Genomic DNA, 15,072 nt, shown 5'->3' with positions numbered 1-15,072 from the left:
GCCCCAGAGGGCTGTGAATGCTGAGTCTTTGAGTATAGTCAAGGCTGAGGTCGATAGATTTTTGGACTCTAGGGGAATCACTGGATATGGGGATTGGGCGTGAAAGTGGAGTTGAGGTCGATGATCAGCCAGGATCTCATTGAATAGCGGAGCAGGCTCGAGGGACCGTATGGCCTACTCCTGCTGTTGCTCCTAATTCTTACGTTCTTATGTTCTTCTGTTAAGCGAAGCGAGCTCGGGAGGGGTGAGGCCATGCAGGGATTTTAACACGAGTGTGACAATTTTAAATTTGAGGCTTTGGGGAGACCAGGGAGCAGGTCAATGAGGACAGGTAAATGAAACATTAGAAAGAGATATGGTCAGTGTCATTTTATAGTCATTTTAGTTTTTTTTTTAATCTATATTTTTCCTCCTGATTTTTCTCCTGCCTTCTGAGTGTACTGGCTCTTCCTGGCGTCCCAAACACGTGGGATCATATGGAAAGAAAAACCGTACGGGTGAGCTGTCCGGCTATGGCCAACACCCATGGGACTGCACTCCTGCAAGAATCAGTGCTCTCGGCGAAAGGGCAGAGGGCACAGGGGAACAAACTACTTCACAGATCTTTGCAGACAATGCTCTCGGCACCAGACGATTTATCTTGTGGACTTCGCCCTTTGCCCTTTCTCCAAGTCCAAACACAATACAAGAGGGTGGGAGAAGGTCATAAAGCCCATCAATTGCCCACCCATGGTGCAGCCTCCTGCACAGTGACAGGAGGAGGCCATTCATCCCATCGAGCCTGTTCCGCCATTCAATTAGATCGTGGCTGATCCTGTATCTCAACTCCATTTAACCACCTTTGCCCCATGACCTTTAATACCCTTGCCTAACAAAAATCCATCAATCTCGGTTTTGAAATTTTCAATTGATCCCCAGCCTCAACAGCTTTTTGGGGGAGAGAGTTCCAGATTTCCACTACCCTTTGTGTGAAGAAGTGCTTCCTGACATCACCCCTGAACGGCCTGGCTCTAATTTTAAGGTTATGCCCCCCCCTTGTTCTGGACTCTCCCACCAGAGCAAATAGTTTCTCTCTATCTACCCTAACAACGCTTTAATCATCTTAAACACCTCGATGAGATCACCCCTTAATCTTCTATACTCGTGGGAATACAAGCCTAGTCTATGCAACCTGGCCTCCTATTTTAACTCTCTCAGCCCTGGTGTCATTCTGGTGTCATGCACCACTGACACCCCTGCCTCCTCCACCTCGCTTCTTTTTAATAGGCCCAGGTTCAGTACCTAGTCTCTGCTGAGGGCTCGGCACTTTCAATGTCCTCCCGCCGTCCGCCTGTTTCAGCGCGCAGTTTTCAGTCGGAGTCTCGGGATAGCCCTCGGGGGTGGGGCTGCCGCTAACCCAGATACATCTTGAGGCCAATGGCGTGCCCCCTTCAGCTGACTCAGCACTTAAAGCGGGGGATTAGTCATTTTGAGTGTGGTGGGGTTTTGTTCCCTCATGAATTGCACAATGGCCTGTGATAGTTGTGACTGTGGGATCTGATCACAAGGAGTCAGCAGTTCCAGTTCTACCACAGGAGCATGTCCTTATTCTCGATACAGATCAGCAGAGTTTGGTTGGAGACGGTCTCCTGGGAAAGTTGTACCAGTAAAATTACTTAACATTTCAAACCCAGCCAGAGCGGTATCATTCTGTAGTTTTTAAATTGAAAAATAAAATTCTGCTCCCCCCTTCTCCTGAATCGAAACGCTCTGTTACCTTTGTAAAAGTCGGATAGCCAGGGGGATGAAGGATAGAATACCCGAGCCCAGTCTTCAGGCTGGTTATTCTGCAGCAAGTGTCTCACCTCCTGACTCCCCAAAGCTTTTCCACCATCTACAAGGCACAATTCAGGAGTGTGATGGAATACTCTCCACTTGCCTGGATGAGTGCAGCTCCAACAACACTCAAGAAGCTCGACACCATCCAGGATAAAGCAGCCCGCTTCATTGGCACCCCATCCACCACCTTAAACATTCACTCCCTCCACCACCGGCGTACCGTGGCTGCAGCGTGTACCATCTACAAGATGCACTGCAGCAACTCGCCAAGGCTTCTTCGACAGCACTTCCCAAACCCGCGCCCTCTACCACCTTGAAGAACAAGAGCAGCAGGCACATGGGAACACCACCACCTCCACGTTCCCCTCCAAGTTTCCCTCGAAGTCGCACACCATCCTGACTTTGAAGTATATCAGCCGATCCTTCATCGTTGCTGGGTCAAAATCCTGGAACTCCCTCCCTAACAGCACTGTGGGAGTACCTTCACCACACGGACTGCAGCGGTTCAAGAAGGCGACTCACCACCTTCTCAAGGGTAGTTAGGGATGGGCAATAAATGCTGGCATTGCCAGCGACGCCCACATCCCAGGAACTCAAAAAAAAAAAAAAAAAGAAAAAAGTTGCTTACAAGCCTTTATTTACAGAGACGCGCATTACGACGCAGACACGATGGGCCGAATGGCCTCCTCCTGTGCCGTAAATTTTATGATTCTAATTACTGCCCCCATCACAGCATTAGACAGTGGTCAGCAGCAGGGACCCTGTTTGTTTCCCTTCCCTCCCAGTCCTCGAGGCCAATTGCAGTGCCCAACTGCAACTGTAGCTGGGCTCGGCAAACAGATTGGTCATCTTGTGTCTGATAAGGGGAAGGGGTGGGGAGAAATGGGAATAGGATACTATTTGCTCATCGGCAATGCTGTTGCACATTTGTGTGCGTGTGTGTGTGCACGATAGTTGTGGCTTCTGATCACAAGGTGCGGTCAGCAGCCCACCACAGCCCTGGATCCTTACTCTCGAGACAGATCAGCAGGATGTGGTCAGGGAAAGTCTCCTGGGAAAGCGCCATTAAAAAAGTAACATTTCAAAAGACAGACATGTTTGGTCAGTGGCATTAAAAAAAAAAAAAAAAATCTCTCTCCGATGGTTCCGCTGTTTAAGAGATGAGTAACTGAGCACGGCAAGCTACAAGTGTCCCAGGTTCAATCCCACAATTAATTACCTCCGCTCGGGAGAAGTAGTGGGAGAAAAGAAAGAAAGAACTTGCATTTATATAGCGCCTTTCACAACCTCGGGTCGTCCCAAAGTGCTTTACATCCAATAAAGTGCTTTTTGATGCAGTCACTGTTGTAATGTAGGAAATGCGGCAGCCAATTTGCGCACAGCAAGGTCCCACAAACAGCAATGTGATAACGACCAGATAATTTTTTTTTAGTGATGTCGGTTGAAGGATAAATATTGTCCCAGGACACCGGGGAGAACTCCCCCCTGCTCCTCTTCGAAATAGTGCCGTGGGATCTTTTACATCCAGGGCAGATGGGGCCTCGGTTTAACGTCTCATCTGAAAGACGGCATCTCTGACAGTGCAGCACTCCCTCAGCACCGCACTGGGAGTGCCAGCTTAGATTACGTGCTCAAGTCCCTGGAGTGGGGATTGAATCTGACTCGGAGGCGAGAGTGCCGCCCACCGAGACACGGCTGACACCCACGGGTCCAATTTTAAAAACCTTTTCTATTTCAGTTTTGACGGGTAGGGGCTCGTTCGATGGGAAGGACCTGCTTGTGTTGAACTGAGCCGCTGCGCCATGTCCGTCTACAAAACTACCCCCGTAAGTGAAAAATAATCCTCGCTTCTGAATGTTGAAAGTGTCTGTTTTCCCTCTTAACAGGTGCAGGAGAGAACCTGGAGAACACAATGGCAGCCTTCAAACAGTAAGTAGCACCAACTCAATGCTGGGACTTCCATTCTGTGGCTTGAATACGATGCGTAACGGGACACTGAAGTGTCTTCAGTCTATCATCTGGTGCTCAGGAGTTTAGTTACAGGTTTTTGCCAGCGTGAGAGTGGCAGAGAAATGAATCCGACCGGGACTGTGATGGAGCCGATCTGTTTTTAACTCTCAAGGTTTACGCTATATTGTTTCTGGTCCTGCCTCGCAATTTTTTTTTTTTACTTCTCTTTGCCATTCCTTGCCCCTCTTTCCCCCAGCTCCCCACCAGCACAGATTTCCTCCCTCCCTTTCCTGCAGGCTTTGGGTTAACAGAAAGACTTGCATTTCTCTAGCGCCTTTCACGACCTCCTGACGTCCCAGAATGCTTTACAGCCGATGAATGTGGTTCCAATGGCACTGTGCATTCTCAAATGGCCAATGGTCATGTGAGAGCCAAGCCGGTGAGTATTGGCTTGGTTATCCAACGTGGATGGCATTGCAGCTGAGCATTCAGGAACTAACGTGCCTTCCAGCAGGGGTCACTGTCCATTGATCAGGAGCTGATTGATTTGTTTCTCCCCCCCTCCTCCCTAATCCATCCCATCCCCTGTTCGTAGCCATGTTGTTCAGGGACATTGATGATGCCACAACTGTTTAACCGGGTCATGTTTATGATAAAGCATTTATATAGCGCCGTTCACAACCTCAGGACGCCCCAAAGTGCTTCACAGCCAATGAAGTACTTTTGAAGTGGAGTCACTGTTGTAATGTGGGAAATGCGGCAACCAATTTGCGCACAGCAAGCTCCCACAAACAGCAATGAGATAAATGAGCTGTTAATCTGTTTTAGTGATGTTGATTGAGGGATAAATATTGGTCCTAGGACACTGGGGATAATTCTCCTGTTCTTCGAAATAACGCCATGGGATCTTTTACGTCCACCTGAGAGAGCAGACAGTTCAAAGTCTAATCCGAAAGACGGCACCTCCGACAGTGCAGCATTCCCTCAGTACTGCAGTGGCGCGTCAGCCTGGACTTTTGTGCTCAAGTCTCTGGGGTGGGACTTGAACCCACGGTCTTCTGATTCCGAAGCATGAGTGCTAGCCGCTGAACCAATGCTGAACTATTGGGAAGGCTGAAGCCATTGTCTTTGGTCCCCACCTCATTATCCGTTCTCTAGCTACCGTTTCCATCCTGGCAACTGCCTGAAGCTGAGCCAGACCGTTCGCAACCTTGGTGATGTGTTTGACCCCGAGATGAGCTTCCGACCACACATCTGCTCCATCGCCAACACTGCCCACTTCCACCTCCATAATGTTGCCCAACACCGGCCTGGCCTCAGCACATCGGCCACTGAAACCCTCATCCTTGCCATTGTTACCTCTAGACTTGACTCTTCCAACGCACTCCTGGCTGGCCTCCCATGTTCCACCGTACATAAACTTGAGGTGATCCGAAACTCTGCTGCCCGTGTCCCAACTCGCACCAAGTCCCGTTCACCCATCACCCCTGTGCTCGCTGACCTACATTGGCTCCCAGCTAAGCAACGCCTCAGTTTTAAAATCCTCATCCTTATTTTCAAATCGCTCCATGGCCTCGCCCCCCTCCCTTTCTCTGTAACCTCCTCCAGCCCCACAACCCCCCCGAGATCTCTGCGCTCCTCTAATTCTGGCCTCTTGCGCATCTCTGATTTTAATCGCTCCACCTTTGGCGGCTGCGCTTTCAGTTGCCTGGGTGCTAAGCCCTGGAATTCCCTCCCTAGACTTCTCTACCTTTCACTCCTCCTTTAAGATGCTCCTTTAAACCTACATCTTTGATCAAGCTTTTGGTCACCTGTCTCTTTCTTTGCCTTGGTGTCAAAAATATTTTTTATTGATGACGCTCCTGTGAAGCGCCTTGGGACATTTTGCTACGTTAAAGGCGCTGTATAAATACAAGTTGTTGTTGATGGAATTGTTATGCAGCTGTGCAGAATGGACAGAGACTGAGGTAAGAAAACTACTAGGCACTTGGTCTAAGCGCTAAACAAAGCTTTAATCAACTGTTTTACAACATGGAGGTCTAGTTGTGTCCTTCACTAGTTCCGGTTAAGAATGTCCTGCGCAAGCTGGGCCCGTGCCCGAGTATTTATACTCTCCCTGGACAGCGCCACCCGCAGGCCGCTCAGTATTATTTCATAAGTCTTTCTTTTGTGAATGACTGACTGATTGATTCATGTCAGAGACTATAGTGAGTGGGAGTGCCTAAACAGTCTGCCGTAAGTGAGCTGTTGAAAATAATTAGTAATTAGCAGCTAGAATGCAGCTGGGAAATGAAATGTTACGCTTGTCACAGAATCATTGAATGATACAGCACAGAAGGAGGCCATTCGGCCCATTGTGCCTGGGCCAGCAAATGTCCGAACTCGCCAATGGACAAGAGTAAGCTTGCTCATCAACAAGTTACTTATTTACATTTATACAGCGCCTTTAACTGTCCCGAGGTGTCTCCCATATTCTGGTCACCATATTATCAAAAGGATATAGAGGCACTGGAGAGGGTGCAGAGAAGATTTATAAGGATGATACCAGAAATGCGAGGGTATACATACCAGAAAAGGTTGAACAGGCTGGGTCTCTTTTCTCTTGAATAAAGAAGGCTGAGGGGCGACCTAATAGAGGTCTTTAAAATTATGAAAGGTTTTGATAGAGTGGATACTGAGAGAATGTTTCCACTTGTGGGGAAGAGCAAAACTAGAGGCCATCAATATAAGATAGTCACCAAGAAATCCAACAGGGAATTCAGAATAAACTTCTTTACCCAAAGAGTGGTGAGAATGTGGAACTCGCTACCACAGGGAGTGGTTGAGGCGAATAGTATAGATGCATTTAAGGGGAGGCTGGACAAGCATATGAGGGAGAAGGGAAACAGAAACATAGATCAGAGCAGGAGTAGGCCATTCGGCCCCTCGAGCCTGCTCTGCCATTCAATGAGATCATGGCTGATCATCCAAATTCAATACCCTGTCCCTGCTTTCTCCCCATATCCCTTGATCCCTTTAGCCTTAAGAAATATATCTAACTCCTTCTTGAATATATTTAATGAATTGGCCTCAACTGCCTTCTGTGGTAGAGAATTCCACAGGTTCACCACTCTCTGGGTGAAGAAATTCCTCCTCATCTCAGTCCTAAATGGCTTACCCCTTACCCTTAGACTGTGACCCCTGGTCTGGACTCCCCTGCCATCGGGAACATCCTTCCTGCATCTAGTCTGTCTAGTCCTGTTAGAATTTTATAAGTTTCAATGAGATCCCCTCTCATTCTTCTAAACTCTAGCGAATATAAGCCTAATCGACCCAATCTCTCTTCATACGTCATTCCTGCCATCCCAGGTATCAGTCTGGTGAATCTTCGCTGCACTCCCTCCATGGCAAGAACATCCTTCCTCAGAATAGAGGATTACACTGCTAGATTTAGATGAGGAAAGACGGGAGGAGGCTCGAGTGGAGCATAAACGCTGGCATGGACTGGTTGGGCCGAATGGCCTGTTTCTGTGCCATATATCCAATGTAATGTAACCCAAGAGGAGAAATGGACACCGAGCACCGACAGGACAGTTAGGGGAGATGATCAAAAAACAAGGCTTCAGAAGTTGTGGAGAAACTTCTGTAGGGTTATGGGAGAGCGTTCCAGAGAGCAAAGGTCAACGCGGCTGAAGGCTCCGCCACCTATGATGGCGCGGAGGGAGGGAGAGAGCGGTGCTCGGGAGGCGAGAATTGGAGTAGCAAGGAGCATCAAGTGGGGTTGGCGGGGCTGGAGGAGGTCGCAGAGGTAAGGGGGGGGCGAGGCGGTTGAGGGATGAGTGAATGAAGGCTTTGTTTGCGATATACTGGGGGCCGGAGTCAGCGACTACGGGAGTGATGGTGGTGAAGGACAGGAGTTGGAGCTGTGTATGGTGGATCACGGCAGCCTGGTAAGGTGGGGCGATTGAGAAGTTGAGTCTGGCGGTGACCAAATTGCCAAGTATTTTTGAAGATGGGAACATATGGAATTGCTCGACGGAAAAAGACCACGGCCCATCTGGTTCACCATCTACCATCCTGGTAATCGCGTGCTGCGACACTGATGGAGTTATCATTGAAGATTGAGATTTCCAGCATCTGCAGTATTTTGCTATTATATTGAAATATAAAATCTTGTTTATGGCCCTTCCCTGACCTTGCATGAACAGTTTTTTCTTATTCGGGAGGTCACTGGTCATGTTTGGTTTCTCTCTTACTCTCCCCTCCTCTCTCTGATCAGGATGCTGAGAGTCGTGGGAGGAGAGAGACACAGAAAAAGGAAACATTGTACCAGGTCCTCCAGCAATGTTGCTCCTGAGCCAGCAGGTGTGAGAGCTCCGTGAGGATCACAGCGGGGATCTTGTGGTTGGCCACGATCCACCAATCCCACGCACAACGTGCTGCCGCTCTTTTGACCGTGTGACTGTGGTTTATTTTTAAATAACTTTCAAAAGCCTACCTTCCCCTCCACCCTCTTTCCTTCCTGTGCCATTACTGAGATCCAGACCCAACATTGATGGCGATTAGCCAAATCCGGCTCCTGAATTCTCCACTCCACTCTCCGCCCTTTCATCGGCCGGGGTGGGAGAGAAGAGAAACTGGGCACAGATCGGGCCATTTGAAGTCGGCAGCCATGAGTGAAAGAGTTAACACGCCAGCGTACTGCAGCGCTGACTCAGCTTATAGTGTTTCCCAGTAAAAGCGTGTGAAATCTTCGTCAGGTGCCTTAGCGTCTTTGAATAGCCTGTCCTCCCAAAACTGCGAGATCCTAATCTTTAAAGTGAAACAGGAATTGGGTCCGTTATTGAAAGTTAGTGAAATTGGAGTGTGAGAACATTCTGACTTCAGATGTCCGTGAATGACCTCTGAATCATGTGGAGTGCTGCTTCACTCCCACCCCTAGGGATTGGCTTGAAGAGCAGAATAGTTTGGTGTAGGGTTCAGTCGCAGGATTTGGTCAGTCGTGATGTTTGCCGTGGAGAGAGAGAGCCGGTCCCCCGTGAGCAGTATTGTTCTACGTTTTATTGTTTACTGGCTGTTTAAATTGTAGTGTTTGTCGCAATCTTGTATCCAGGTGTACAAGGAGCTTCAATCTGTAGGTGCACTTTATTGTAAAATTTTACTTCGGATCATACAGCACAGAAGGAGACCATTCGGCCCATCGTGCCTGTGCCGACTCTTTGAAAGAGCTATCCAATTAGTCCCACTCCCCTGCTCTTTCCCTACAGCCCGGCAATTTTTATTTTCCTTTTCAAGTATTTATCCAATTTCCCTCTGGAAGTTACTATTGAATCTGCTTCTGCCACCCTTTCAGACAGCACGTTCCTGATCATAATAACACTGCGTTAAAAAATTCTCATCTTTCCCCCCCCCCCCCCCCCCCCGGGTTCTTTTACCAATGATCTTGGGTCTGTGCCCGCTGGTTACTGACCCTCCTGCCACTGGAAACAGTTTCTCCCTATTTACTCTATCAAAACCCCTCATCATTTTGACCACCTCTGCTGTTCTCCTTGGAGCAGAGAAGGCTCGGAAGAGATTTGATAGAGGTGTTTAAAATCAGGAAGGGTTTGGATGGAGTTAATAGGGAGAGGCTGTTTCCAATGGCGGATGGTCAATAACCAGAGGGCACAGATTTAAGGCGATTGGCAAAAGAGCCAGAGGCGACAGGAGGAAAAACGTTTTTACGCAACGAGTGGTTAGGATTTGGAATGCACTGCCTGATAGGGTGGCGGATACAGATTCAATAGTAGCCTTCAAAAGGAAATTGGATAAATACTTGAAGGGGAAAAGATTGCAGGGATATGGGGAAAGAGCGGGGGGAGTGGGACTGACTGGATTGCTCTTCGAAAGAGCCGGCGCAGACTCGATGGGCCGAATGGCCTCCTTCTGTGCTGTACTATTGTGATTCTATTAAATCTCCTCTTAACCTTCTCTGCTCTAAGGAGAACAATCCCAGCTTCTCCAGTCACTCCACATAACTGAAGTGCTTCGTCCCTGGTATTCTAATAAATCTCCTCTGCACCCTCTCCAAGGCCTTGACATCCTTCCTAAAGTGCGGTGCCCAGAATTGGACACAATACCCCAGCTGAGGCCTAACCAGGGATTTATAAAGGTTTAGCATCACTTCCTTGCTTTTGTACTCTCCATCTATTTATAAAGCCAAAGATTCCGGGCTTTTTTTTAACAGCCTTCTCAACTTGTCCTCCATCTCCAAAGATATGTGTATGACAAAAGGTGTGCTTCAAAAACTAAATCCTGGGCCTCCTATGAGCTTAGACTCCCCTCTGGTGAGTTTCTGCTTCCTTATTATACAGAAAGACTTTATTATCTCCCACTGACCCAAAAGCTAGAGGTGTTGGTTTATTTATATTTCATATAGATCTACCGCAGACCAACACTTCAAGAAGAAAACATCGGGTCAAGAGGGAAGCGTCAAGTTGGTCACCCGATGGGTGGGAACTCTGACCTCCGTTGCCTCCACAAACGCTTGGTCTCCTTGGTTGTCAGCCTTGGCTCAGTGGGCAGCCCTCTCTCGCCTCTGAGTCAGAAGGTCGTGGATTCAAGTCCCACTCCAGAGACTTGAGCACAAAAATCTAGGCTGACACACCCAGTGCGGTGCTGAGGGAGTGCCGCACTGTCGGAGGCGCCGTCTTTCGGATGAGACGTTAACCGAGGCCCCGTCTGCTCTCAGGTCGAAGAAGAGCAGGGGAGTTCTCCCCGGTGTCCGGGGCCCAATATTTATCCCTCAATCAGTATCACTAAAAACAGATTATCCGGTCATTATCACATTGCTGTTTGTGGGAGCTTGCTGTGTGTAAATTGGCTGCCGTGTTTCCCACATTGCAACAGTGACTACACTTCAAAAGTACTTCATTGGCTGTAAAGCACTTTGGGATATCTGGTGGCTGTGAAAGGTGCTATAGAAATGCAAGTCTTTCTCTCGCTTTTCTCTTTTTTCTTTTTCTTTCTCCTTGAACAAAGTTGTGCGTTACCATGGAGATTTGGCAGTCCCTTCTCTCTTCCCCCCCACACCCCCCTTAAACAATAAAGCCTTTCAATTACAAAAGTGAATGGGAATTTTTTGTAAGACAGGCCTCCTAGGTTTCCACGGTAACGCTGTGCTCTTTTTCTTCTTCCTTTCTTGCAAAGGATTGACTTCAAAATCTTAAATTGGTGCTGGAGACGGAGGTTAATGATGTTTGATTCTCGGGTAATGCAGTCGAGCCCCTGTATTTAATTTCACTCTTTCAATCATTCATCTAATTCCAGAATCAATTATAAAGCATTTTTTAAAAAAAATAAAAAAAATAAAAATAAACTTCATCAAAAGTTTTGTAAAATCCAAAAGCCCCATTTATAAAAAAAAAACCCTGCATTTACAGAATACTTTTCACATCCTCCGAATGCCCCAAAGCACTTCACAGCCAATGAAATTCTTTAGAAAGAAAGAAAGACTTGCATTTCTATAGCACCTTTCATGACCACCGGACGTCTCAAAGCGCTTTACAGCCAATGAAGTACTTTTTGAAGCGTAACCACTGTTGTAATGTAGGAAACGCAGCAAGCTCCCACAAACAGCAATGTGATAATGACCGGATAAGCTCGGATAATCTGTTTTTGTTATGTTGGTTGAGGGATAAATATTGGCCAGGACACCAGGGATAATTCCCCCTGCTCTTCTTCGAAATAGTGGCCGTGGGATCTTTTACGTCCACCTGAGAGAGGAGCAGACGGGGCCTCGGTTTAACGTCTCATCCGAAAGACAGCACTTCTGACAGTGCAGCACTCCCTTAGGACCGCACTGGAGTGTCAGCCTCGCTTTATGAGCTCAAGTCCCTGGGGTGGGACTTGAATCCACAACCTTATGACTCAGGCGAGCGTGCTACCCACTGAGCCACAGCCACAGCCGACACTAAGAAGTGCCGTCACTGTTGCAATGTAGGCAAACGCAGCAGCCAACTTGTGCACAGCAAGGTCCCAGAAACAGCAATGAGATAAATAAGCAGATAATCCGTTTTTAATGTTGTTTAATGGATGATTGGCCAAGCTGCTCATAACCCAGTGCCATGAGATATTTTACATCCACGGGGCCTCTGAAAGTGCCAAGCCCGCTCGGTGCTACGCTGGGAGTCTCAGCCTGGATCATCTGCTCAGTCTCTGGAGTGGGGCTTGAACCCACAACCTTCTGACGCTGAGGTGAGAGTGCGACCCACTGAGCCAAGCTGACTGTAAGGCGCCAGTCTATAATCGCCTCACTTTCAGTAGTTACTTTGTGGGTAAACAGATGCATCATGATTGGTTTGCACATTTCCCTCGGCAGCATCAGATACCCCCCCCCCCCCCCCCCCCACCCAAGTACCTCATGGGCAGTAATTGTTGGTCAGGGTAGGGTTAGGTGGAGGGGCAGTGGTAGAGAATTCAAAGAATTTTTGAAGACTGATTTAGAAAATGCCAGTGCCAAAGACTGGGTCTCCATTTACCGAATTGGCTTGGAACAGGAGACTGGAGGTGCAGGACTATATAAATGTAGGTGGTTGAGGGAGGGGCTCCGATGGCTGATTGGCATTGCTTTCCCAAACATAAAATAACCTTCAGCGAGGTTATGATGCACTTTCATTGAAATGCCTTAAACCTGGAGGAATGTGTGGCATGGGATCAGACAGCTGCATGATGGGATTCGACACGGAATCAAACCAACACAGCAAGCATTTACAATGGTGGGTTTCTTGGGAGCTAACTGTGTTTATCTCTCTCTTGTTTGCTAAGTGTTCTTCACCCCTCCCACACCTCTGTGTCAGCTGTGGCTCAGTGGGCAGCACCCTCGCCTCTGAGTCAGAAGGTTGTGGGTTCAAGTCCCTCTCCAGCAATTTGAGGACAAAATCTAGGCTGACACTCCAGTGCAGTGCTGAGGGAGCGCCGCACTGTCGGAGGTGCCGTCTTTCAGATGAGACGTCAAACCGAGGCCCCGTCTGCCCCCTCAGATGGACGTAAAAGTTCCCATGGCACTATTTCGAAGAAGAGCAGGGGAGTTCTCCCTGGTGCCCTGGCCAATATTTATCCCTCAATCAACATCACTATAACAGATTATCTGATCATTATCACATTGCAAATTGGCTGCTGCGTTTCCCACATTACAACAGTCACTACACTTCAAAAAAGTACTTCATTGGCTGTAAAGCACTTTGGGACGTCCTGAGGTCGTGAAAGGTGTTATAGAAACGCTAGTCTTTTCCTTTATTGCACATGTAAGTGTGACTGTTGCACACCATCCTGGGACTTTTTTTTGACGGTTTCTATTAGTCTTTTTTTGCGGGGTGTCTATTTTCTAAAACAAAACAGGTGCAGGTTGTTGTGAGCTAAGTTAAATATTGCCCATGTTGACTGCTAGGAAAAGTCTGTGCAATATCTTGCATAAATATTTATAAAAAATGTTCTCCTTGCTATCCCATATCTTGTGTCCCCTTACCCTACGGTCCTACTTTAGCACTGGGAATTCGAGGCGGCTGTGAGGGCTGAGGCAGCTCTCTCCCTCTTGGGGAAGTTTCACCACCTGTGCTACCCATGTGATTGCTTCTGGGACCTGATTACACTGAGTGTCCAGCACAGAAGGATGTTCTTGCCATGGAGGGAGTGCAGCGAAGATTCACCAGACTGATACCTGGGATGGCAGGAATGACGTATAAGGAGAGATTGGGTCGATTAGGCTTATATTCACTAGCGTTTAGAAGAATGAGAGGGGATCTCATTGAAACTTATAAAAATTCTAACAGGACTAGACAGACTAGATACAGGAAGGCTGTTCCCGATGGCGGGGGAGTCCAGAACCAGGGGCCACAGTCTAAAGATAAGGGGTAAGCCATTTAAGATTGAGATGAGGAGGAATTTCTTCACCCAGAGAGTGGTGAACCTGTGGAATTCTCTACCACACAAGGCAGTTGAGGCCAATTCATTAAATATATTCAAGAAGGAGTTAGATATATTTCTTAAGGCTAAAGGGATCAAGGGATATGGGGAGAAAGCAGGGACAGGGTACTGAATTTGGATGATCAGCCATGATCTCATTAAATGGCAGAACAGGCTCGAGGGGCCGAATGGCCTACTCCTGCTCCTATCTTCTATGTTTCTAGAAACAGGCCATTCGGCCCAACTGGTCCGTGCTGGTGTTTTATTCTCCGCACAATCCTCCTCCCACCCTATAACCTTCTATTCCCTTCTCCCTCATGTGTTTATCTAGTTTCCCCTAGAATTGTATCTGTGCTATTTGCACATTCTCACCACTCTCTGGGTAATTGGCAAATGAAGTTCAACACAGATAAATGTGAGGTATTACATTTTGGTAGGAAGAATAGGGAGGTCATTTATCACTTGGAGGGTGCGAGTCCAGGTGGGGAAGAGGAACAAAGGGATCTCCGAGTACAAATACACAAATCAGTAAGAGTTGTGACACAGGTTAGCAAGGCTATTTTTAAAAAAAAAGCAAACCAAGCACTAGGGTCCAGGTGGGGAAGAGGAACAAAGGGATCTCCGAGTACAAATACACAAATCACTAAGAGTTGTGACCCAACATTTTAAATGTATATCTTTTTTTCATATCCTCTCCGTGGGGGAAAAGCAATGGTCACAAAATCCCTAAAAGTGACGGTTCCTAATCCTGATCGCATTTCAGTGTCCTTCCACCCCCCCCACCCCCACCTTACTGGAAACGTGCGCAGGTCGACTTTGAGAAAGGACAGGGTCGAGCTCTCTTGTGACTGCCCCCAGCACCACACCATGGGCAAGAAACCTTTTTGCCTCACTCATGAAGTGCCTCTTGTGTTGTGGTACTGGAGGGATGTGAAGCTGTACTGCAGGATGAGTCACCACCTTCCGGAGGGGAGGGGAGGGAGGGGGGAGAAATTTGGACGGGAATGTTGGAACAAATAACTGTGGTGAGACCAGCTGTATAATTAACGTAATGTCATAATCACTGCTTTGGTTTATCGAAACAAGAGAAGCACAAGCGAAAGAGAAGAGAATTGAAGAAACTCTCAAACTCAAATAAGTCTTAAACTTTAATCTGCTCCTATTGAGCATTAATGTAGATGACATCTCAGAACAGTGGGATGCTCATTCCCCCTTTTTTATTCGTCTTTCACATCCGTTATAATAAAAACAGAAGAATTAGGAGCAGGCGTAGGCCATACGGTCCCTCGAGCCTGCTCCGCCATTCACTAAGATCATGGCTGATCTTCTACCTCAACTCCACTTTCCAGCACTATCCCTGATGTAAAAAGACTACTGACCGCT

General features: G+C 47.7%; 1 protein-coding gene across 4 annotated transcripts in view; it reads left to right on the top strand.

Annotated features, from left to right (window-relative positions):
- Positions 1–15,072, top strand: part of gdpd1 (glycerophosphodiester phosphodiesterase domain containing 1) — a 48,314-nt gene that overhangs the window by 10,153 nt on the left and 23,089 nt on the right. For all 4 annotated transcript variants that reach the window (XM_085964726.1, XM_085964723.1, XM_085964724.1 and 1 more), the window contains exon 2: positions 3,705–3,747. In XM_085964726.1, coding sequence (XP_085820852.1) covers positions 3,705–3,747 — 43 coding nt within the window. The remainder of the gene's footprint in view (positions 1–3,704; positions 3,748–15,072) is intronic.

The sequence above is a fragment of the Somniosus microcephalus genome, chromosome 22 (assembly GCF_052327205.1).
Source record: "Somniosus microcephalus isolate GS21.2 chromosome 22, FLI_Smic_1.0, whole genome shotgun sequence".
Taxonomy (NCBI): domain Eukaryota; kingdom Metazoa; phylum Chordata; class Chondrichthyes; order Squaliformes; family Somniosidae; genus Somniosus; species Somniosus microcephalus.
Note: the sequence above shows the minus strand (reverse complement) of the source record. Positions and strands in the feature narration are given on the sequence as shown.